The 23,890-nt window shown below is 56.3% G+C and overlaps 9 protein-coding genes across 10 annotated transcripts; 5 read left to right on the top strand and 4 right to left on the bottom strand.

Moving 5' to 3' along the window:
- Window positions 1–551: 551 nt before the first annotated feature.
- Window positions 552–2,708, top strand: IUM83_14864 (HECT E3 ubiquitin ligase; the record flags this gene model as incomplete). Its single annotated transcript, XM_067939639.1, has 2 exons — window positions 552–796; window positions 893–2,708. The coding sequence occupies 2 exons, from the start codon at window positions 552–554 to the stop codon at window positions 2,706–2,708; spliced, it is 2,061 nt and encodes a 686-aa protein (XP_067787907.1).
- A 453-nt stretch (window positions 2,709–3,161) lies between these two features.
- Window positions 3,162–4,221, bottom strand: IUM83_14863 (uncharacterized protein; the record flags this gene model as incomplete). Its single annotated transcript, XM_067939638.1, has 3 exons — window positions 3,162–3,551; window positions 3,647–4,035; window positions 4,128–4,221. The coding sequence occupies 3 exons, from the start codon at window positions 4,219–4,221 to the stop codon at window positions 3,162–3,164; spliced, it is 873 nt and encodes a 290-aa protein (XP_067787911.1).
- A 774-nt stretch (window positions 4,222–4,995) lies between these two features.
- IUM83_14862 (Glycine amidinotransferase, mitochondrial precursor) lies at window positions 4,996–6,213 on the top strand (the record flags this gene model as incomplete). Its single annotated transcript, XM_067939637.1, has 1 exon — window positions 4,996–6,213. One exon carries the CDS (start codon window positions 4,996–4,998, stop codon window positions 6,211–6,213), a length of 1,218 nt encoding a protein of 405 aa, XP_067787912.1.
- Window positions 6,214–7,245: 1,032 nt separating this feature from the next.
- On the top strand, window positions 7,246–13,622 carry IUM83_14861 (e1a-binding protein p400-like; the record flags this gene model as incomplete). Its single annotated transcript, XM_067939636.1, has 3 exons — window positions 7,246–7,328; window positions 7,418–7,946; window positions 12,060–13,622. 3 exons carry the CDS (start codon window positions 7,246–7,248, stop codon window positions 13,620–13,622), a joined length of 2,175 nt encoding a protein of 724 aa, XP_067787864.1.
- Window positions 13,623–14,834: 1,212 nt separating this feature from the next.
- Window positions 14,835–16,208, top strand: IUM83_14860 (delta-6 desaturase; the record flags this gene model as incomplete). Its single annotated transcript, XM_067939635.1, has 1 exon — window positions 14,835–16,208. One exon carries the CDS (start codon window positions 14,835–14,837, stop codon window positions 16,206–16,208), a length of 1,374 nt encoding a protein of 457 aa, XP_067787910.1.
- A 303-nt stretch (window positions 16,209–16,511) lies between these two features.
- Window positions 16,512–17,243, bottom strand: IUM83_14859 (Splicing factor 3A subunit; the record flags this gene model as incomplete). Its single annotated transcript, XM_067939634.1, has 1 exon — window positions 16,512–17,243. The coding sequence occupies one exon, from the start codon at window positions 17,241–17,243 to the stop codon at window positions 16,512–16,514; it is 732 nt and encodes a 243-aa protein (XP_067787991.1).
- A 181-nt stretch (window positions 17,244–17,424) lies between these two features.
- IUM83_14858 (uncharacterized protein) lies at window positions 17,425–18,404 on the bottom strand (the record flags this gene model as incomplete). 2 transcript variants are annotated; one of them, XM_067939632.1, is made up of 2 exons in its annotated part: window positions 17,425–17,798; window positions 18,173–18,404. In XM_067939632.1, 2 exons carry the CDS (start codon window positions 18,402–18,404, stop codon window positions 17,425–17,427), a joined length of 606 nt encoding a protein of 201 aa, XP_067787990.1. The 2 variants fall into 2 exon arrangements, with proteins under 2 accessions (XP_067787990.1, XP_067787989.1); XM_067939633.1 differs by lacking the exon at window positions 18,173–18,404 and having other exon boundaries at window positions 17,425–17,865.
- A 1,503-nt stretch (window positions 18,405–19,907) lies between these two features.
- Window positions 19,908–21,812, bottom strand: IUM83_14857 (TKL protein kinase; the record flags this gene model as incomplete). Its single annotated transcript, XM_067939631.1, has 1 exon — window positions 19,908–21,812. One exon carries the CDS (start codon window positions 21,810–21,812, stop codon window positions 19,908–19,910), a length of 1,905 nt encoding a protein of 634 aa, XP_067787973.1.
- An 892-nt stretch (window positions 21,813–22,704) lies between these two features.
- Window positions 22,705–23,847, top strand: IUM83_14856 (Serine/threonine protein Kinase; the record flags this gene model as incomplete). The annotated part of the gene is made up of 1 exon (XM_067939630.1): window positions 22,705–23,847. One exon carries the CDS (start codon window positions 22,705–22,707, stop codon window positions 23,845–23,847), a length of 1,143 nt encoding a protein of 380 aa, XP_067787972.1.
- Window positions 23,848–23,890: the final 43 nt, after the last annotated feature.

Genomic DNA, 23,890 nt, shown 5'->3' with positions numbered 1-23,890 from the left:
GTGTTTCTATAGAACCCGGCATTTCCCAAATTATCGACTGTGAGAGTACGGGGTATCCCAGCTGGTGTGCCTCTTCGCCGCACACGCAATTTGCAGGCGGCCCTGGCTGCGAGTGCTTCGACTCCGAAAGGAGAGGCGTGCACGGCGCTCGGCTGCGCGTGCGGCAAAGCGTCCTACCTGTGAACTTCACACCCCCTTTGGACGGTATCTACCGCCAATGCTGGGCTTGGGGCCGTCAACACACAGTTGGAGAGACATTCTTGATTCGGTAACTGCGCCCCTCTCTCTCCCATACTTACTCCCAGTCAAGCGGTTGATTCAGTGCGAGCCCTACCCCTCGTTCTGTACTTGGGCGTTCCCCCCGTCGGGCCAACAACCGAAACTGAGCGCCGAGGTGAAGGAGGCGGCGCCAGATCTCGCGGCGCTTTTCCTGTTGCTAGGCAAACCTAGGTCGCCGGCCGGTTAGCACTAGCCTAAACGGCCTCGGACGCCCGCGGTTAACACTAGCCTAACCGGGCCACGAGGACGGGAGAGCGAGCGATCGAGCGAGCATGCGCGCGCCGTCGAGACTGCTGCTGCCGCTGGTGGTGGCGGTCGCGCAGGTGCCGGGCGCCGAGGCGGCCAACGGCTCGCTGCCCACGTGGCTGGCCTACGTGACGGGCGGCCTGCTGGTCATCATCATCGTGTACTACTGCTGCCGCCGCGCGCGCTTCGACGAGAACCTGCAGCAGCCGCTGCTCGGGGGCCAGTACACGGAGGACGGGCAGCCCATGACCCGCCAGGACGTGCAGGAATCGTACGTGTGTGTGTGTCTAAACCCACGGGCGGGTGGTGTTAAACCCGTGTCTCTAACCATCGTCGTGTGAAATTCTGTACCTTCCAAACTTTGTAGAAACGACGAGGTGAGCACGCAGTGGCAGTGCGAGGTGTGCGACTTCCACAACAAGAGCTCGGCCAAGGCCTGCGTGCTGTGCGGCACGGAGCGCGGCTTCAGCCTTGGGCTCAACTCGCCCGCACGGCCGGCCAACACTGGGCCGGTGGCTGTGGAGACGGACGTCCCGAGGGAGAAGAGCTTCAACCGCACGCGGTCCTTCGCCATCCGCCGCCTCAACATGCTCAACTCTCGCCAGCGTGGCGCACGCAACCGCCAGGACTGGGTGCGCAAGGTCGGGCTGGACGGCAAACGCTACTGGGCCAAGCGGGAGCTGCCCTTCCCTCTGGGCAACGCCAAGCCCAAGGACGACAAGGTCGGATCCGACGACGACAACAAGACTGGCGCCATCCGGATCGACATCCCGACGTCGGACGCCGACATGCTGTCGCCCAAGGGCGCCGGCTCGGCCACCGCCGCCTCGTCGGCTTCCAGTGGAGACCCGGACAAGGAGCTCGTGCACCAGCAGTCGCTGGCCTTTGTGTCGCAGCTGGCGCAGACCCCGCGGCACCCCGAGGGCCGCATGACCTTCAAGGAATACCGCGAAGTGGACGCCCGCGTGGCCTCCCGCGGCTACGAGATCTCGGAGCAGGACCTGGAGATTCTGGAACAGGTGGCGGCGCTGCCGTTTAAGGACAAGTACGCGTGGTTCCTGGAGCAGACCTCGGCGCTGATCAAGCCCTGGGAGGATGGACACCTGAAGATGCGCGTGCACCGCGAGAACATTTTGGTTGAGTCCATGGAGCAGCTGCTCGGCGTGCAGATGGAGCACATCCACATGCCGCTGCGCATCGAGTTCATTGGCGAGGTGGCTATTGATGCTGGCGGACTGGAACGCGAGTGGTTCTCGCTCGTTACGGAGCGGCTGTTCGATGAGACGATCGGGCTGTTCATGTGCGCGCACGTGGACTCGCTGGCGTACGTTATCAACCCCAACTCGGTGGAGGCCTCGGCCGACCACCTGCTCTACTTCCGTGGCGCCGGTCGCTTGCTGGGCCGAGCTCTGCTGGAGGGACAGCTCATGAAGGCTCACTTGGCGCTGCCCGTGCTGAAGCACTTGCTCGGTGTTCCGATTTCGTTCAGTGACTTGGAGTTCTTTGATCAGGAAGTGTACAACTCGCTCAAGTGGATGAAGGAGAACGACGGTGTGGATGCGCTGGGACTGGACTTTACGGTAACGAACCGGAAGCTGAACGGTGAAGTGGAAACGATCGAGCTGAAGGAAGGCGGCAAGGACATTGAACTGACGGACGAGAACAAGCAGGAGTACATTTACCTGCGTCTTCGCTACATCATGCTGGACTCGTACGCCGAGCAGCTGCAGCACCTGATGGCTGGTGTGTTCGAGGTGATCCCGCAGGAGCTCATTCTTGTGTTCGACTACCAGGAGCTAGAGCTGGTGTTGTGCGGTGTGCCCTCCATCGATGTGGATGACTGGAAGGCGCACACTCAGGTCTCGGACGAATTGCCGGAGGAGCTGCTTACGTGGTTCTGGGAGATTGTCGAGGCGTTCTCGGACGAGGAGCGCGCGCGTCTACTACAGTTCACGACGGGTTCTTCGCGTGTGCCTGTGCAGGGTTTCAAGGCGCTCACCAGTTACGATGGACGCATCTGCCACTTCACGCTTAAGGCCGTGGCCTTCCCTGAGAACGCGTATCCGCGAGCACACACGTGTTTCAACCGTATCGACTTGCCGCTGTACAAGTCGAAGAAGGAGCTGGAGGACGTGCTGTCGCTGGTGATAAATATGGAAGTGACGGGCTTCACGGACGAGTAAAATGATGGTATTTTGTACAGTTGAAGGCATTCATGCCGCGGCTGCACCATCCTCCGCGTCACATCGTGCTGCACGCGTCGCCGTCGTCCGGCGTTTCGAGTTGGGAGCAGACCAGCCTGAACAAGGTAAGCTTGCCCAAGGTGAAGATGTTATCAGCAGCGTCGAAGGGTAGACGCGTTGGCGGTGCCACGCAGTTGGATGACAAGCAACACGCGGTGGGACCTCTAGGGAATTCGAGCATGAACAACACGCAGAAAAGCAGGAAAACAAAACAAAAAAGATTGAACGCTTTACTCTCAGTTTATCCCGTCTCGATCAACTGCAACTGATCTGCAACTTCAAACCACGATTAATCGATCGGTCAGTAGCTCTTGGAAATGTTCAGCACACAAATCGACTTTAGTCACACAGCGCTGAAGTCCTTCGCTCGGTCTAGACATCAGCAAGCGCCGTCTACAGGTCCATATCCTCCACAACAGTCGACGACGACTGCCGATCGCCTTGCGCGAACTGGAACTTGGTCGGATCAGCGCCAGCAGCCGCAGCGGCCTGTTGCTGCTGCTGCTGCTGCAACGCAAACGCCGCCGCAGCCTCATGCGTGCCTACGTTCACCACGACCCACACGGGGTCGCCGAAGAATCCTGCCGAGCAGTGCAGCCTCCAGCTCCCGGCGTACGAGCCGGGCTCGGACGGCATGCACAATGGCGCGTGTACGTCTATCCGCTGTCCTGGCGGCGCCGCCACAGCAATCTGCTCGGGGCCCTGGAAACTCGTGCCCTGCGCGAACAGCAGCCGCGTATCTGCGGGCCACGGCTCGCTCCCAGTGTTCACAAAACTCCATTGCTGCCAGCAAAAAAACAAAATAATTGTCAAGTATCTGCACCGTAAAGAAGAATTAAAAAAAAAACTATGTAGTCTCCCATCACAGCCAGCCTCACCATTTGCACCGGCGTGTCGGGGGCGAAGAGCATGCTCTGCGAGGCCGACAGGTCGCTGACGAACTGCGCCTGGAACGAGGCCGAGTTGGGCTGCATGTGCTGCTGCCGCGCGGGCGCGTCACCCTCATCCTCCATGTCCAGATCGTCGCCTCCGGCCACGTCCATGCCCTCCATGGGGTTCACCACGGGCGTGCCGCTGGCCTCCATCGTGGCCAGGTAGTTGTTGGCCGCCGTCTCCACGTTCCAGTTGCACGACTCGAGGAAGAACGTGGCCGTGTGCACGTCCAGCTGCAAAAGGTGCGCGAACTGGTCCACCAGCTCGTCGTGGTCGCTGGTGGTGATGCTCTGGAACATCTGCAGCAGGTCGTCGGCCATGGTGGAGCTGGAACCTGCCGCGAAGGAGAAGGAACACAACAGGCCGCGCGTCAGAGCGGATTTTCTCGGCTTCTACGGAGAGTTGCGAGGTGCAAGCAACACGTACGGACGCACGAGAGAGCGGAGGAGAAGACACGCGGCTTGGGAGGGTGGTGGGGGCGCCGCGGGGCTCGGAAGAAGCTGGCTGCTGCGCTGCGCAGGAGTACGCCGAATTGGTCTCTCGGACTTCAAAAAAAGTTTGAAGTTTCTGGCGTATGTACCGGTAGACGAACGGTATACCGGTCGGACAACGGTAAGATTTTCTCGGGGCTGATGGCGTTGCTAGAGTCACGAGGTGTTTATCTTCACACCGCACAGCTGTATTAATAGTAAGTGCCCAGGTGATCGACAACAGTCGAGTGGAATGCGAGCGGCACACCCAGCATAATGCACGTATTGCCTTTGGAAGCGATGCCGTGGTGTTTGTGCGTTGTTTGAATCTGCATGGCCATCAGAAACGCAATGAGTCCGTCCCAATCAATCGCAGTATTCGGCACTGACACCGAGTACTGAACTATCGGTCTCTCGGTGTATACATGTATTAATAATTGCTTTCTTCCAGGCGTGGATGGGAAATACGTGCTTAGATCATATGCTGGCATTCTGCCCACAACGGCGTTGATTCTCTGCATCTATAATACCATTGATACAGAAGCGCGAACGTGTTCGTGAGAGTAAGCCTGCTGGCGCCTGTAAGACTCCCAACCGCGAGCACCAGCTGTAGAGTATCGCTCCAACCTTTGTCAATCCTGCTCGTCGGTATACCGTCAACAGTACCGATAAAACCGACTATCTGAGCCCGTATCTTTCCGTTACCCTTGAAGATCGAGCCAGCAAATGAAAAGCCACACGCAACGACTTCCCTGGTCACTGGCCATTGCGCAACTCGCCGGATCCGCCGCAAGCCCTCGCCCCGACCCTCGCTCGTGTCCGCCATGTCCGTGCTGCTCCGCTCCACCGCTGCTACGCGTGGCCAGCTGCTCAAGGCTGCAGCCTCGCGGGGCTTCGCCGCCGCCGCCACTGCCACCGGCACGCCCATCATCAACTCGCACAACGAATGGGACCCGCTGGAGGAGGTGATCGTGGGCCGCGTGGAGGGCGCCACGATCCCCGAGTGGCACGTGGCCGGCAAGGCCGTGTGGCCCAACAAGCACTGGGATATGTACAAGACCAAGGCCGGCCAGCCCTTCCCAAGGGAGCTCATGGAAGGCGCCGCCAAGGAGCTCGACTACCTGGCAGAGGTGCTCGAGGGCGAAGGCGTGATCGTGCGGCGCCCCGAGGCGGCCACGGACGACTTCAACCAGCCCATCAAGACGCCCGACTTCTCCAGCCGCTCGCAGCTGTACGCCGCCATGCCGCGCGACGTGCTCATCGTCTTCGGCAACGAGATCGTCGAGGCGCCCATGGCCTGGCGCTCGCGCTACTTCGAGTTCCGCCCGTACCGCAAGCTCATCAAGGAGTACTTCCAGAAGGGAGGCAAGTGGACGGCCGCGCCCAAGCCGCAGATGAGCGACGAGCTGTACAACGAGGACTGGAAGGCCGAGAGCGGCGTGTTCAACTCCGTGGTCACGGAGTTCGAGCCCACGTTCGACGCCGCCGAGTTCACGCGCATGGGGCGCGACATCTTCACGCAGCAGAGCCAAGTGACCAACCAGTTCGGCATCGAGTGGGTGCGCCGCCACCTCGGCGACGACTACAACGTGCACGTGCTGGACTTCCAGGACCGCAACGCCATGCACATCGACGGCACGTTCGTCCCGCTCATGCCCGGCAAGCTGCTGGCGAACCCGTTCCGCCCGTGCATCACCGGCCGACCGGTCAAGACGTACTCGTACAAGAACAAGGACTACCAGTACTGCCTGCCGGAGATGTTCAAGGGCTGGGACGTGTTCGTGGCGCCCGAGCCGGAGCTGTCCAAGGACCACCCGCTCTTCTTCACGAGCCCGTGGACCGCGACGTGCAACGTGCTGGTGGTGCGCCCGGGCACCGTCGTCGTGGAGGCGCACGAGAAGAAGGCGCAGCAGTGCTTCAAGGACTGGGGCTTCGAGGTCATCCCCGTGCCGTTCCGCAACTTCATGCCCTTCGGCGGCTCCTTCCACTGCGCCACCTGCGACGTGCGCCGCACCGGCACGCTGCAGTCCTACTTCGACTAAAAGAGCGGAGGCAAGTGGCAAGAAGATAAAAGCCACGTCGTGTCACGCGGCTGTACACAGTGCATGCATAAAGAGAATCCTTGCAATTCGAGGCATAACTCAATTAACTCCAATCCATCCATCAATCACTCAATCACTCAACATGTTGAAGTGACGAGGTTTCAAAGGAAAGGTGTAGCCATCCCCTCTGTCACTGTAGCCATTCGCACTTACCCCGCCACCTACAGTACTCTCATTTTTCAAAATTGGGCCGCCGTCCACTAGATCCAACCTCCGATACAGCCTTCCAGTCCGTAAGATTTTTACCCTCGGATTTGAAACCGCTCTCCATTCGCGTAAAAACGGACTGTAGCCATCTCCTCATTCGCCGAAACCCCGTAACGACGCCACAACAGCATCGAGACCTCCGCTACCGCATATTTTCAAAAGGGGGGAGAAATTCGCGACGGGGCGGGGGGCTCCGAGAGAACGGGAAAAGGAGTCGCCCCTGAGCTCGCGCAACGGCGACGTCGCGGTGTCACTACGCCACAGGCCGGTAAGTCTCCCTGCCTCGCGCTCCGCTCCATGTTGTTCGCCTGCGTCTGCCCCCTCGAAGCGCGTGCCGCCCGTGCCCAGACTCGCCCTGGGGGCTTCGCTACGCCTCCGGCCACTTCGGCGCGCGATTTGGGGCGCTTCCCGGGCCCGCAGCGGCGGGGGAGGGGCTGCGTTGGAACGAGCGGCGTCTCCTCTGTCGATTGAGCCCCAGGAAGCGCCCGGATCGGCGCGTTTTCGGCGATTCCGCACTAGTTTTCGGCCCCGACCCTTCGGGGCGGCTTCTTGCTGGGGGCAGACGGCGGCTGCGACGGACCGAGCTGACGCCTTGTGTGTGTGTGTGGCTGTGGCTGCGCGCAGATGCAGTAGCGCCGCATTGCGGGGGGAGAGCACGCAGCACGTAGGGCGGCGCCTGGAGCTGCAGCCAGGAGTGATGGTCGCTGATAAGTTGTGTTATTGTATCGGTTATGTGTTACGAACTGCTGCAGTTAGGAACCCGCGATGGCGTCGGACAGCGACGGCAGCGCCGTCATCCTAAGCTCCATCCGCGAGAAACTTGTAGAATATAAAGAATCGCTCTTGCGGTATGTGCTGCTGCAGCTTGTACATGTACATGTATCTCCTTGCCACGACGTTGGGTTACTAACCGTTATGTGCTGTTATTAACGCGCAGGCAACTGGTGGACGAGCGGGAGGCGGCGCGAGCGGCCAGCAAGGAGGAACAGGCGCAGCAGCAACAGGATAATAGCGTAGCGGAGCAGGAGACGGTGCAGGAGGCTGATGCGGACGCGGAGGCTCAAGCAGAAGTTGAAGTTGAAGCTGAAATTAACGAGCCCAGGCCAGCAGATGACGTGGAGAGCGGAGCCGTTCCGGTGGTGGTGGACTCTCCGGTGGAAACCGAAGCTGCCAGCGCTGCTGCAGCCGTTGAGCCGGTGGAGAAGCCGTCTCCTGTCAAGACGTCGGAGGACGAGGTCGTCTTGAAGAAGCGGCGGATCGCAGAGGCCGAGACGGACGAGAGTGCTGCTCTGGATGAAAAGGACGGCGCCCCCGTGAAAAAGGCGAAGAGGAGTAAGGCAAAAACCCGGCGACAGGAGAAGGAGGAGGCGGATCCTAGCAGCGAAGGGAAGGACGAGCAGTCTGCGATGGCAGTGGATGCAACGGGCGAGCAGGAGACTTTGCCGCCAGGGACTCCGTACCGGGTTGTGCGGACTTCAGTGCCCCCAACCAAATATTTAATGCAGAAACGGCGAGAAGAAGAGGCTTCAGATCGAGAGGCTCTCCTTCTCCAGCAGCAGTCAGCTCTCCAGGCTTCGACAACACCTGGATCTGCTGGCCATAGTGCTTGCAATGGGGCGACAGGACTCAAGCGGCCTGCTATCACGCCTCGAAGTTCTTCGGTCTCGGCGGACTTAGCAAACGCAGAGTTTGAGCGGAGGTTGCGCGAGTCTGTGCGCCTTCGCCGTGAAGTAAATCAGCGCAGTGTTTCGGTAACGCGGAAGCGCCAGTTGCCGCGATTGCCAACACCAGCGCGTGGCAAATCTCATTGGGACTTTTTGCTTGAAGAGATGAAGTGGATGGCGACAGATTTTGCGCAGGAACGTAATTGGAAGCGTGTCGTGCAGCGTCGATTGGCAGCCGATGTAATTGTTGCACAGAATGCTGACAATGTTCGCCAGGAGCAAGAAAATCGACAAATGGCTCGCGGAGTTGCATTGCAGATTTCGGCATTCTGGAGAACGATGGAACGGATCGCTGCAAGATCAAGAGTACGATTTGAGGCTGCAGGTACAGAATCTTCAGGTCAGCGTGATACAGACGATCCGATGTTAGTGGATTCCCCTTCAGAGGACGATGGCAATCGCGGTGAAAGTGAAGAGGGACGGGCAGGTGACACCAACGATATTTTGTCCCTGAAATATCACACGATCGATGTCGCCTCTGGAAAGGGAGATACCAAGACTGATACAGTGCTCAAGGCTGCAAAAAATCACATGACATATATTGTGACTGCGGGGAAGCGAGCTCGTAGTGCTATGAGTTGTTCGTTGACAGACAGTGCTGTTGTTGACAAGTCAGCAGCTTTATCATTACGCGAGGCCGCCTTCCGAGATCTGCAAGCGCGGTGTACAGCCTTACAAGCGAAGGGGGGCCCTACCATTATTTTGGCAGCCTTTCAGCTTCTTGCTCTACGATGGATGCTGGAGTTATACTCCAGTGGGCTCAACGTATTTCTGAATGACCAGCTTGGCATGGGTAAGGCAGCTACAATTGTTGCGTTTCTCAGCTTGATAGAGGTCGTGAGTTCTCAAAAGCAGCATTTGCAGTCTCATGAAGAGGACTCGAACACATCTACAACAGAAAGGTTAAGTGCCGGCACGTTGATAGGTCCACACCTGATAATTGTTTCAGAAGAGGAGCTACACAAGTGGCGGTATTATCTTCGGATATGGCATCCGGACCGGCGCATTCAGCTTTATGATGGTGTTGGTAGCTCCATTTCTTATAGAAAACAACTGCAGCGTGAGTGGAAGATAAAACCTCGAGCCTACGCGAACAAGAATGAAGACGATTTTCTTATAGCACCGCCCAATGACGATGACGACGACAATTTGGACGACGATGAGCGTGCTGAGCCTCTGTATTGCGTGCTGTGCCCTGTGAATGCATTTGCAGAAGACCGGGAAGCTTTTGTGGAATTCAGTCATTGGCAGATGGTTGTAGTGGAGAACGAACACGGTGGGCATTTTGATGATCCATCGTGTGTGACCGCGTTGCAGCAGCTTCGACAACAGCAACGGCGGGTCTTGAGCAACGGTCAATCGATTGAGAATTGGAAAAACACTGCACTACGCCTGCAGTATGCTGAGTTTCTGGTTCGCGAGGCTCCATCCAGCGATGGATCAGAAACTACCCAGCACCGAGTGGAGGCGTGGCCAGTGCAACAATTACAGGTGGAACGAACATCAGTGGCGGAGGTGATGCAGTTATATGGTAAATCGTCCAGTGTACGTGCGTCGTTGTGGAAGGCCACTTCTCAACAGGAGGACACGTCTCAGTTCATGAGCGCATTGTTCCTTGCTCTATCTTGCTTAAGCTTGCGGCGGGTCCGTAGTGAGGTGGAGCCGCAACTAGGCAAAATCGAAGAGATCAGTGTGAGCTGCCAACCAAGTGCGTCACAAAAGACGCAGTACCGTAATGCTCTGAGTGGATTTGGGGCAACTCTCGATAATTCCGGTGGACGTGAAGAACGTCTAAGCGTCTGGTTGCAGCTGTTACTGCGCCTACGCGAGATCTGTAACTGCGTCGATATCGTGAATGACATGGACAAGCTGGGGCACGCAGATTTGAGATTGTTGACTAGCTGTTCAGCAAAGTTGGAGTCATTGGAACCACTGTTGCGACGGCTGGCAGTCCAGGAAGGCAAGAAGGTGGTGATATATTGCCAGTTCAACGCCATGTTTCCCATTTTGGAACTGTTCCTGTCTCTGCTCGATATTAGTTTTGTGCGCGTGACCGGATCCGTTGGTATGCAACGCCGCGCCCTTTGTCATTTTGCGGACCGCCCAGTGGTTCGTGTGGCCCTCGTCTCTACTCGGTTATCCATGTCCAATGGTAAATGGGCTGCGTCCGTGTTTGGCGGTGAGGCGATCATTGTCGTGGATAGTGATTGGAATGCTACGTGTGACGCAAAACTGCGTGCTAGTTGGGCTAAAATGGCGGTGGGAGGCGCGGATACGCTCCCTGTCTATCGATTACACTGCGAAAATACCATCGAAGCGTCGTTATTACGTGTGGGAGCTTCGCTCACTGAAAAGGTTTTCGGCGAGATGAACCCACATGAACTCCTCGCAGTACCTTCTGACATGGTACTGAGTATGACAATTGAAAAGCCCAGCTGGTGGTCTTCGACTGCTACCAGCAGCGGTGGAAACGGCTTATCAACTACTGGGACGATAGCTTCCCTTTCAAGTGTGGCTCAGCAGGTTGAAAAGGATGAAAGGTATTGTGGGGGACCAAGCGAACTGGAAATGCCACTTGTGGTGCATAATGTGGACCTTGATGCAGAGGAACATCTTTTGCTGGCCAACACAGACGAACTTACCCCTGTGGAATGGTACGCAGTTAATTATGTTCATGGTGTAACTGACAAGAAGCAACAGCAGCAGGATGAGGGCAAGACTGTCGAAAGAGATGTGGACAGTTTGGAAGACGAAGGTGGCGTTTCTTGGAATGACAGCAATGCATTCTTCCAGTCTGATCAACGTTCATTTGAGGGGATGGCAGCGTTGGAGGTAAATCGCCAGTGGCAAGACGGTGATGCAAGTTCACAGCTCTTTTACCAAATGGAGTCTGGGCGTACTCATGGAGTGGCGGATGAAAGTGCGCTCGAAAATCTTTTCATGCAAATGCGTATGGAAGGTATGGAGACCCATTTCGACGTGTACAAACCTCCACAGCCCCCACTGCCAGAAGCTACGTCAACTGCGCGCCTGTCATCAGAGGCAGGCCCGACGATGGACAATCAGATGACATTTTGTGTATCTTATCGTGTGCCGGCACCACCACCACCACAACCTCAACCGGGAAAGTCGAAGGTGGAGCATGGTGTTGGGCAACATGGAGACCTATCCAAGCTCAAATCCAGCAAAAAGCAGCGGGCAAACTCTATTGCCATGGGCGCCACACGCGCTGGGATGCCTGGTTCCAGTTCGGCAAGTTCTACGGCAGCTTCTGCTGGCGTGAAGCGTAAGCTCGAATCCCAACTTGGTGGCCTTAAGACTGGGCCTCAAAAAGAGCAGCGTGTGGACCTGGAGGGTATCCCGGTGCCAGACGTGTCGGAGTTTGCTGATGACGACTTTTGGGGTGATACGAACCTTGATGCGCTTGACTCAGCCGAGTGGGATGACCCCGCACTACTTAGCGGTATTCTTGGCGCTGGCGTAGGTACTGGGACAGCGGCATCTTCTACTGCCTCTTCATCCGGTACGGCGTCTAGTGGAGCAGGTGCATCAGCGGCAGCACTAGGGAGTGGTGCGGCGGGGGCTGGATCAGGAGTAGGAGCTCACGGGGAGGCTGGTCATTCCAAGACAGGCTCCCAGAAGGGTTCCAAGAAGTCGAAAAATGCTACTGGGCGAGCTCGGAAAAGCAGCATGTCATCATCCGAGTCTGGGCGCGATGCCTGGAGTGTGCATGACGACATTGTCCTCAGAAAGTTGTTCGATCTCTACGGCGCCAATTGGACCCTTATTGCCCAAGTATTTAACTCGGCGACGGCGGTGTCTCGCTTTGTGTGCAAGAAGCGATCGCCTCGTCAGTGTTACGATCGTTACGGCAAGATTATATCCGGTAGCCTCACCACGTCGGCGACGGCGTCAGGTGTCACAGCTGCCACATCAAAAGACAGCAAGTCTGGTACCTCACTAAAAGCACAGCGTGCAGCGGCGGCCGCCTCTGTTGCGGCCGCTCAGCTTACACCTATCGTGCTGGACGCTCGTATTGGGCTGCCTCACAGTGAATTGCTCCTCAGCTTCCCGCTACGTCTTTCGCTCCCCGGGTTGCCACCACCATCTATTGTGAGCGCACCCAGTTTGGTGGAGATGACGCTTGCGCATAGAAAGAAGCAGTCTGCAGTCGATGCTGCTAGCAAGAAGGGCTCTACGACAACTCAAGGTGGTGGGCTGGACGATTTGAAGTCGATCAAAACTTCGTTCGATGCTATTATTCAGTGTATGAAGCACAAAACATCGCCGCCTCCAATCCCCATCCCGGTCGGAACTGGTGGAACTACTGGTGCAGCCCCGACACCAGCTACAACGACGGCTATCGCGACAGCAGACTCGGCAGATTTGGGGACGAAAGCGTCACTTACAGCGGCTGCAGCCCCACCTCAACCCCCAGCCACTGTGACGACGACACCAACTAAAGCTAACGCCACCAAGTCTTCCGCTTCTCCGGTTACGGCAGCTGCGAAAGCGACTTCTGTAGTGGTCCCACCACCGCACAAGTCGCACACGGATATGATTTCGCTTCTGCCAACTGCGGTGCTCGGTCCAGACGAAGTGATCAAGCGCAGCAAGGAAGCCGCCGTAGTGGCCGTGCAAGCTGCGGCAGCCGTAGCGTCTGTTGGGCGTGACGGATCCCCACTTTCAGCTAGTGCCGATGTCATGCTAGGTGCTGGCTCTGGATTTGGCGCGTCGGTGAGCAGTTCGATGCCTCGGCGCTCACATGCTGCAAGCCTCACGAGCGAAATGAGCACGGTAGGCGTGATGGCATCATCGGCTTTACCTCCCACGGTGGCAGGGGCTGCGTCGTCGGGCGCTCCACCTCAGGCTACAGGAGGCTCGGCAGCAGCAGGCTGGGGCGGAAAACTGGTGCAGGGTTTGGATGCGAACGGGCTAGGCGCTGGCACCCCAATGAATATGGGTGGCGCAGGTTCCGTTCCTGTGGCAGGTGGCAACGAACCACCGCGGAATGGTCCAATGCCTGTGACTACATCCACGTTGCTGCATGTGTTGGACCGCATGCCCGAGATAAAAAACAAGATCCAGTCGATCCTGAACCGCACGGATTGCTCCGAGTCCCAGAAGGTGGCGATGATCGCCCGTTTGCTGAGCAACACGAACGCTATCAACAACACGAATGCGCTCGGGGCGGGTGCCCCAATGGCGCCTGTTGCGTCGGCCGCGAACAGCACTGCTGTACTGTCGGCACTCACTGCAGACCCCGCCATGCTCAGCTCCTCCGACATGCTTATCGACACCGAGACACCCATCCCAATGCCGGCGTCGCTGGGTGCGCCGTCGCCACCGAACGTCGCCACCTCATCCGCAGTGGCCTCGCAAGCACAGTTCCAGCCGCCTGCGTCGTCCCAACCGTGACCGCGAGCAGCGCATACCCCCTAACCAGAGCCCGCTCTGTAGTTGCTTCGTGTATCTATTGTATGCAACCACACAGCAGCAGACCAGCTAAAGACAAACAACGAATAGACAGCCAAGTAGTACGAACTCGTCGTACACAAGACATTTCAACCTGCAGCACTACATATAAAACTGAACTGGTCGGAAGCGAACTTCAGCGCCATCCGTACAGCTTGCCGATTCCCGAAGTTCAGCCATCGCGTTGGCTCGTGACGGAAACTAGGAACGGGTTTTGAGGAGCTGCGTATGTCAGGGAAGCAGCACGGAAGCGTTCCCTGGCGACAAATTGGTGGGTGGCAAAATACCTGGAACTCGCCGTGCAGCTCGCCCAGATAGCACCGGTGTGGTAGAAAGCGGCTCTAACCAAAACAACGCCACCGCAAAACGGGACAAGGAAGAAGCATCGAGGAAACGGGAAGGAGGGGCAGTAAACAGTCGATCTCATTTCGACTTCCTGCCGATGCACTTCGATACTTGTATGCAAGTCCGTGGACGCGAGCAAACATCATCCTGGTCGGACAGCGTTGCCATCCACGTTGAATGCTTATCCTGCGGCAGTGTCCGCCGTCTTTGCCGGCGCGAGGAATCTACGGCTGTCGTTGCGAGCTGCGTGCGTGGCGGCACCGTAGCCATTCGGGAACAGAGACCGCGCCCGCGCCGCCCATCTTTGCAGACAGCGCCAACACCCGCGGATTCTGCCGGTCTGCAGGCAACGAAATGGAAGTCCAGAGCACCGCCACTTAGTCTATTTGGATAGACTATGCTGCAGGCGCTACCAGCCAGGCACTAGCGCTGGCAAGCCCAAGGCTCGACTAGCATAAAGTAGCTGGAGAACGGGTGTCCGTTACGCGCACTGTCTCGTTATCTCTCGCCGCAATCCACTGAATTACGAGAAGAATCACTCACTGCATCACCTCTGGCACGTCATGACGTCACGATCCCGCGCTCTGATTGGCCGGTCGGCTGGTGTCCTCCACACAACGTCCCGTCCATGCCGCATGGCTAAAACTAATCAGAGGACCCGCTGTGACCAATGGTACCGCGATGGTACAGGCGCGAAATGACTTGCGTCCACTATGCGCGCCCGCTCCGCCACAGCTTCAGTCCCCGACTTTCCAGCGCAGCCGCACGTCCACAGTCTCAGGTGTACACTATACACTACAAGTAGCAACCATGGTGGACGGCGCCAAGACCAAGCGCCTCATCTCGTGGCAGGAGGTGCAGCAGCACTCGACGTACGCCAACGCGTGGATCGTGATCCACCACAAGGTCTACGACATCTCCAAGTGGGACTCGCACCCGGGCGGCATGGTCATGCTCTCGCAGGCGGGCGAGGACGCCACCGACATCTTCACCGTGTGCCACCCGACGAGCTCCTGGAAGCTGCTGGAGCAGTTCTACATCGGCGACGTGGACGAGAGCACGGCCCCGGGCGCCGTCACGGAGCTCTCGGCCGAGCAGAAGGCGCAGAAGGCCAAGACGGACGAGTTCATCGGCGCCTACCGCCGCCTGCGCATCAAGATCAAGGGCATGGGTCTCTACGACGCGTCGCTCGTGTACTACGCGTGGAAGATCCTCAGCACCTTCGGCCTCTGGATGGCCTCCGTGGCGATCTGCTACCACTTCGACAGCTGGCCCATGTACATGCTCGCGGCCTGCGTCATGGGCCTCTTCTGGCAGCAGTCGGGCTGGCTCGCGCACGACGTGCTGCACCACCAGGTGTGGGAGAACCACCTCGTGGGCAACGTCATGGGCGTCGTCATCGGCGACGTCTGGATGGGCTTCAGCGTGCAGTGGTGGAAGAACAAGCACAACTTCCACCACGCCGTGCCCAACCTCATCGGCGACGCCAAGACCAAGTACCTGGGCGACCCGGACATCGACACCATGCCCCTGCTGGCCTGGAGCAAGCACATGGCCTCGCGCGCCTACGAGTCCGCGTGGGGCCCGTTCTTCGTGAGCCACCAGGCCGTCATCTACTTCCCGCTGCTGCTCTTCGCCCGCTTCAGCTGGCTGCTGCAGAGCTACTACTACGTGTTCAAGGGCTTCGCCTTCGGCAAGTACGACCCCGTGGACCTCCCGAACCTGGAGAAGGCCGGCCTGCTCCTGCACTACCTCTGGAACGTGCTGCTGCCCGTGCTCACGGGCATGTCTGTCGCCCAGGGGCTGGCCTTCTTCATGCTCTCGCAGATGTCGTGCGGCGGCTTCCTGGCCGCCGTCTTCAGCGTCGGCCACAACGGCATGTCGGTGTACGAGCGCGACGAGAAGCCCGACTTCTGGAAGCTGCAGGTCACCACCACGCGCAACATCACGCCGGGCTTCTTCATGGACTGGTTCTGCGGCGGCCTCAACTACCAGATCGAGCACCACTTGTTCCCCATGATGCCGCGCCACAACCTGCAGAAGGTCAACCCGCTCGTCAAGTCGCTCTGCAAGCAGTACGACGTCAAGTTCCACGAGACGGGCTTCTACCGCGGCCTGGTCGAGGTGGTGGACGAGCTGGCCGACATCAGCAAGGAGTTCCTGCTCGAGTTCCCGGCCATGTAGGCGGAAGCCAACCCAACCCAACCCAACCCACCAACGCGCGAGGACCACAAGGAGCGCATGCATGTATTCGATCTCTTGTAAGTAGACGGGCACCGGCGTCCACGAGAGTCTCCGCCCTCACCAGCAGATACTGTACCTGGTCGTCTCGAACCTCTACAACAAAATCAACAACCAACACAAAACAAAACAAAACAACACATCACCTCAAACACATAAGCACTAGGTACCGTATAGCATTGCAAGTAGAGAGAGAGAGAGAGAAATGTAGAGTAGAGATCCCAGATCCCAGCGAGCCCAGTAGCTCTAGAGATACCGTAGCTGCGGCCTCGGCGGCGGAGGCGCCGGCTGGCTCTTACTGGCGTCCCCCGCCGCGAACGTGAGCTGCAGCGTGAAGGTCTTGCCGTCCTTGTCCCAGTTGCTGAAGAACTTGCCGTCGCTCCTGTCGACGTCGTCGTTCGGGATCTTGAACGCCACCGTCTCGTACGGCTCGCAGGCGAACAGCAGGTACTGCCACTTCTTGTCCGGCGCCTCCACCTTCTGCTCGAAGGCCGACATGAAGCGGTGCCGCGGCTGCAGCTGCGCCGCGATCTCCGGGTACGCCACCTGGAACAGCAGGATGCGCGCGCCCGAGTCCGGGTCGCGCTGCTTGGTCACCTTGTAGCCTGGCAGTCCGATCTTCAGCGCCCGCGGGCGGGCGGCAGCGGCGGCGGCGGCAGCTCGAGCCGCCTGAAGGTTGGCGGCCGCTGTGGAGTGCGCGGCGTCCGCCGCCTCTTTGGCCGCGCGACGCGCCAGGTTCGTCTGGTGGCGCTTGCCCTGCGTGTGCGCCAGGTAGTTGCCCTCGTTGTTGTGCAGCGTGAGGCAGAGCTTGCACTCGTAGGAGCCCAGGTGGTTCTTCATGAAGTACGGGTCCTTGGCCAGGTCCACCGTCTCCAGCGCCAGCTTGCGCAGCCGCTCGCGCCGGTCCACATTGCTCTGCGACTCGGACGCCACGCCCCCCGACCCGGGCTTGGACCCCACGCGGTTCTGGAAGTCCATTATTGCGAAATGCGACTGCAGCCAATGACTAAAAGACTAAATTTTTGAGGCTGTGCTTTTTTTTTATTTGGGGAGACGTATAATTTTGGAGAGGAGCAAATTATAGTCTTTTGGGATTTAGTCTTTGGGGGTTAGTCTTTTGGTCTTTGGTCGTTAGTCTTTGGTCCCGTGTGGACATGGGTCAGGTTGTCCATGGACACTTGGTTTGGGCGCCGTGCTGGGCGTTCTCGCTGGTTTCCCAGATCATGAAGGAGGAGATGGCGTTGTCGATCTCGAATTGGCGGAGGTCGGTGACGGTGGAATTGGTGACGATGTTGTGGTTCAAGTCGATGGGGAAGTGGATGTGCGGCCCGACGCACGTTTTCTCCGTGTAGAAGGCGATCTGCGCCTTGCCGTCGGTGCAGCCTGACGTGGGGAAGCGACCGAGCCATTTCACTGAAGACGCGTCCTTGAACTCGCACAAGCTGTAGCACTTGTTGGACTGGGAGATGTCCACGGGAAATAGAGTGCCGCCGAAATTGACGTCCGTGTAGAAGTACACGCTGCCCTTAGTCTCTGCAGCGACGCAGCTAGCGAGAAGAATAACCCCAGCGACTGTCACTCTTGATAGTAAACTACTCATTCGAACTGCGGGGTTGGTCTACACAGCTCGATTAGAACTGGAAAATGACAGATAAGACACTGAAATCTTGAACATACCATTTAAGGTCTAGAAATGTGTGAAACCCGCTATAAGTCAATTACGCCACCCACTATAACTTGGTCCTTCTAAATGCTCGAAGTAGTGAGTGTTGTCCGCATTTAATAGAATTCAAAATCCCTACAACAGCACGGAATTTGATTTTTCGCCACCTACTACGCTGGCAAGCTGAACACGGTCGTAGTCTACCACTTACACGTCATCGTGATACCGTTTGTGGCCTTCTCACTCGTCTCCCAGACCATGAAGGACGAGATTTTATCGTTTATCGCATACTGTCGCAAGTCGGTTGGGAAGTTATTCCTCTTGCCATTGATGAACGCGTCCGTCGGCAGATGGATATGGGGCCCGGCGCAGTCCTTGCTTGTGTAAAACGCGATGTGAGATTTGCCGTTAATTTGACCTGCTGTAGGCAATCCGACCCACTTGACAGACGAAATCTTGTCGTCGAAGCAGTGCATGTTGAAGCACTTCTGCGATTCGGAGATGTCGAGAGGGTAAAGGGCCCCGCGAAATTCGATGTCTTCATAAAAGTAAATTGAGCCGTACCAAGCTGCCATCACCATATCTGTAAACACCCACCACACAGCAAAACCTACGCCGAGAGAGTTCATTTCTGAAAGTGAAGTTACCCCTCCCGACAACTTGTGCTGAAGGGACAACCATGAAAGCAGTGTCACGGATTTAGGACGCATTCTGAAGATTCATACTTCTATTTGTTCCTTACTATCCAGGATTTCTTTTCGAAAGAAGTATTTGAATCAATGTGGTATCCATTACTTTCGCATTCCAATTTGTGCAACATGTTGGCCAGTTGCTTTTCCAGAAAATGGTGTTCGGAAAACGATCATTGGCTGAGCGAGACCCCAAGCGCACCAGCACGTTTCCCATGCGAATCTTCAGTCATGATTCATAACTGAAAAAAAAAGATTGACGATGATGGTGGTGTTGTTCAAATCGAGAAAATTGTACAAGCACAACAAGCCAGAACTCGGAATCAACGCATCATACTGATTGGCCGACGTTGTTGAGAGAAATCCAACGTAAGCTAGACTACCTGAAGGACAAGCATGCGACTTGGCTAAAATCTCTGGAACCTGAGTCGACCCCTGACGATTTTACGAATGAAGTACTACGACAGTGAGCAGAGCAAACTCGGAGAGAAACGCGTTCCCAAAATCGGGGTGCTGATTGTGGGGCATACAACAAAGAACGACATAACATCCGTTAGCGACGCCAGCATTCACAGGGAATGCCTGACATTTGAAAAAAAAAGTTATGTCAAAGTTAGACGAGCTGACCGAAGCAGCTGACAGTGCTACCATCTTGCTGGTAGTCTGTGCAACAGCGTACACGGAGGATTTGCTTGAAGATTTTGCGAGTAAAGCGTCTGTGAGTCTCAATCCTGCAGCGTACGAATGTGGACGCATTTCCGATGTGCTCAACCTAGCGCCAAAGGGGTGGTGAAAGCAATTTTTCGGGATAAGTGATGACGAGCCATTGGGGAAAAGTGTGGAGTTGATCGTTTCGAAACCCAAGAAAACTAGTACCTCTGTAGCCAACACATTGCTGACTCGCTAACCGATGATCGAAGCTCGCAATAAGCACAATGCGGCCCATTAAGCGAAGATCTACAAGACCATGCTGTGCCTTCTTTCACCCCACCTGATTCAGATATGGGAAGTCTGGGCGTTCTGTTCAATGATGGGCTGTTCACACGTGGTAGGTTTCTCGAAAACGCAACCTAGCTTTGTGTGCCTAAAGAGGAGTCATTGTCGAGGGGACATTATCACCACCAGCTACACGGTGCTACAGTGCCTTGCCTCATAGCCAATCCACGAGCTGGTCGCACTCGACGGAAAAAAAAGTTGTTGTTTTATGCTGATTCACCTAAATTTACTGTTTCACTCGAGTCGAAATTGTCGAGTGACTCGACAAATTCCTGTCGGGATCGACTTCGCCGATCAAGGCTTTGTCATGGATGATAGCCACAACCAGCTCTTCTCCACGATCCCCATCACCCCTTTTGCTGGCACTTTCGATTCTTTGTCAAACACGGCCGAGAAACTCTCGTCGTCACAGCTTGTGTTCGCATTGTTTTCATTCTCCTCGTTCGATTGAGCTTTCTCGTCGTATTCCTCATCAAACGCGAATTTTTCCAGTTCTTCCAGCACGGTCTTCAGTACCGGACGATCGCAAGTCTCGTAAGCGATCATTTGCTTCACAAGGTGCCATTGGGCTGTCGTCATGACGGCCGGTTTCTCAAAGCGGACGCCCCGATTACGAAGGCAGCCACGCACGGCAGTCGAGTCGAAATTGCCCCCCCACGGGTATTCCGTGCCGTTAACTGCAGCAACGATGCACATGCCCAGAGAGTAAACGTCCGATGCATACGTCGGTCTCTCGGCAGTGTTCAACACAAACTCTGGCGCGCGCCATTGGAGCGCCCCCAATTGGTCCCTCCTCGTTATAATGGAGCAGGATCCGTTGTCAAGAAAGCTGAACCCGAAATCCGTCAGCATCGCTGTGCCGTCCGTGCTCACAACAATGTTGTTGCCTTTCAGGTCTCCGTGGATGATCTTGTGGTCGTGCAGATACTGGAGCCCTGCAGCGACCTGGAACATCATCCTCCACGCCACGCCTTTCACAGACTTGAGGTAGCTGTTCAGAGTCCCGTTTTCCGCCAGCTTGGACACGATGAACAAATTGTCCTGGGAAAGACTGGCACCGTAGAACGGCACAATGTTGTCGTGGTGCAGCTCCGACCATAGTTTTACCTCCTTGAGGAATCGCTTCTTCTCCATCCCAGTGGCGGCTTTGATCTCCTTCACGACCACGTCAGTGTTCGACCATTTCGCACGATAAACGGACCCAAAGCTGCCCGTCGCGAACGCAACCTCCTGACGAACCACCTCCTCCGGCCGGATAACCCACCCGGGGCCCTCTCCATGCACGTTTTCATGGAGAAGTATGTCCTCGTTGTTTCCTGATTCCTCTTGAAGCTGGAAAAGTTTCATCACGTCGGCCTGATCGGGTTTGTTCTCTAGTAGGTCCACAGGCATCGCGCGCTCGATCTTCCAGAGATCGTTACCGCCTTGAATTCTCATGTTCGACGCGTAGATGGACATTTCTGCAGTCTGCCGTAGCATGCAGACAAAGGTACGATTCTGGAGAGCGACTAACCCTCTTCCAACGTCACACTCCCGCCACTGGTGGGTAGTACTGGAGGTGTCGTCGTCATTCGCTTCAATGCCCTGCTGACTCAGCGACAACACCATCCCTGTAGCAACATTTCTGAAGGCAAAGTAGCCGTCGACATCAGTCGGAAGACGCTGCCAGTGCTGCGACGTGGATGTGGCTCGCGTAGCTACAGCCCGAATCGAGTCGTTCTTGTGCTCGAGGAATTGGCCCGACTCGAAGTTCTTCAAAGTGACTATTTTGTCACTAGTGTCGGTGGTAGAATGGTGCCAGATCAGGCACCAGTGGCGCTCAACGTAGCTGCAGTTCTCACCACTCGTGCGGATCTCACTTGACCCCCAATGGTCAATGAATAGTCTGCTGGTCCGGTTTCGAAGGCCGATGTAGATGTCGCCCAGTTTGGTCTCGAACCAGTGGTGGTTGGGGTCCTTCAGGTCGTCGCTCATGGCTACGGTGTTCCCGTGCCCTTCTTTGGTGTCCCAATGGTCCAGAAGTTTGCCTGTGGCCACATTCTTGTAGGCAAAGTATCCGCTGCCCACTGGGATGCGATACCATTGGTGCGTGGGGTCATCTAAACCCGAATCAAGTGCTTGGATCGAGTTATCAGTTGGACTCTGCTCCAGCACCATGCCGGTATGGCGGTTCATGATCGACACGACGTCGGAAGTCATGGGGAATGCGTGCTTGTTAACTTTCTTGGGTAAAACGGGAATGAAGTCCTGCAGAGAGGGGTTGAAAAGCTTGTGGGTGCTGGGTTCAATCAGCAGTAAGCAATCATTCGACACAAAATCCTGTGCATGTACGTACATGTTCTGGTTGATGAGTCTGGAGAAATAATGGCTAAACTTGCGTGCACTACTGTATTCCCAAATACAGACTTTTGGTATGGACGATAGCGGTAACATCACCACCTCGCTCACGCGGGCGCGGTAGTGTGGAGAATTTGCAGTGAAAGAGCATCCATACAGCCTGCTATACATCGTACTCTGTGGCTTTTAAGCATTAAAAAAAATGGAAACCAGCAGATAGCCTACCAGGATACTTGTTACTGGACTCCTTCTCGACAAACAGTACGCGAGAACTACTGATGACCGTTGAGCTCAAGTCCAGATGGACTTGGGATGGACTTCCACTCCTTCCTTCTCTCCTTTAGAGGACAACAGTCCAGGTTACGTGTTACTGGACTCCTTGAGGACCGTTGAGCAGCAGACCACCCCTCTCCTCTCTCCTTTAATCGACAACAGTCCGCAATTTTCTCCATACCCAGCGCCACCATGGCCGCCAATCTGGTCGACTTCGTGGTGCCAGGCCTCGGATCTGGGCTGCAACTCGTCGTCACGATCCTGCAAAGCCTCCACACCAAATACGAGCAGCTGCGAGAGGGAAGTGAGCTCTGCACCAGTCTGCACGAGCGGCTCCAGGCTTTCGCCCAAGAACTTGACAAGGTCGACCCACAAAAGCTTCAAAAAAGATTCAGTCTGGTCACAGCTGACTGCGTTAGTCCGAGACTTCGACGCCACTGTAAGCGCTTACGCCAGCGATAAAAACTTCATCAAGCGGGTAATGCGCGCGGGCAAGTTCTCCGAGGAGATTCAAGTCTACAATGAGCGCTTGAATAGCGTCATTCAACTCGTGACAGTAAAGCATGCTGTGGCGACTGAGGAGTGGCGTGTCCAGTACCAACAAGACTCCGCGAAAATGATGGACCAACTGTGCGGGATACACGACATGCAGAAGGTGATCTACAGAGCGCTCAAGCAGTTCGATCCTAACGACGACATCCTCCTGGTCGTGAAGCGAGACCTTCATCAAGCTCCACCTGAGACGTCTCGACCGCTGGATCCGGTGCTGCGCAACATTGTCAGCGTCAGTGAGAAAATTAACAAGAAAGTGGTGCGAACGCCTCCGAGCTGGCTGATTGCAGCGGATGAGTGCGAACTGATCAAACCTGCCATCGATCAAAAAGGTCAGTCCCAGATCTTCGCAGGAAAATGGCAGGGTGTCCAAGTGGCGGTCAAGAAGTTTCGCATTTCGAGCCCAAGTCCAGTGTTTGATAAACACTTTGGTGTCTGGCGCTCTTTGCTACATCCCCACATCGCACAACTCTACGGCGTTGGGTCAGACAGTGGCGCCCCATTCTTCGTTTATGAGTATGCCAGTCGCCAGAGCCTTGACCGATGCTGGGAATATTTTTCTGAAAAGGAGTTGTGGCGTATGCTTCATCAAGCTGCGTTGGGGCTATCGTACTTGCACGCGAGGCACGTCGTTCATGGGAACCTTTGCGCCTCGAAGCTTCTAGTGGCCGACCAAGACAAAGTCAAGCTGTTTGGATTCGGAGCGTCTTACATTCGGGAAGGTGACACAAGCAACAGCCTCCACCCGACCACACGAGTGGAGTTTAGTGCGCCCGAATGCATCGGGATTGGGCCTGATGGGAATGACGATGGAATTAATCACAGCCCCCACTTCAAGTCAGACGTGTACTCCTTCGGCCTTACGATTATTGAGGCGACCACGAGGAAGGATCCGTTTCAAGGGCTACCGCTGAGTGATATCCGCGATATCAAGCGAAGTAATCTACTGCAACAACCAAAGGAGATGAACATCCAAGCCTGGAGTCTCGTGCAAGAAATGTGCCTATGCGACCCGGACAAACGCGTCTCGCTAGCATATGTGGTTGAGCAGCTCGGGCGATTCGCTGAGTAACCTTCCGTTTTACCTGCGTAGTGAAGTTACGTGCATTGAATTG

This window comes from Phytophthora cinnamomi (assembly GCF_018691715.1).
Source record: "Phytophthora cinnamomi strain GKB4 chromosome Unknown Contig56, whole genome shotgun sequence".
NCBI lineage: Eukaryota > Oomycota > Peronosporomycetes > Peronosporales > Peronosporaceae > Phytophthora > Phytophthora cinnamomi.
Note: the sequence above shows the minus strand (reverse complement) of the source record. Positions and strands in the feature narration are given on the sequence as shown.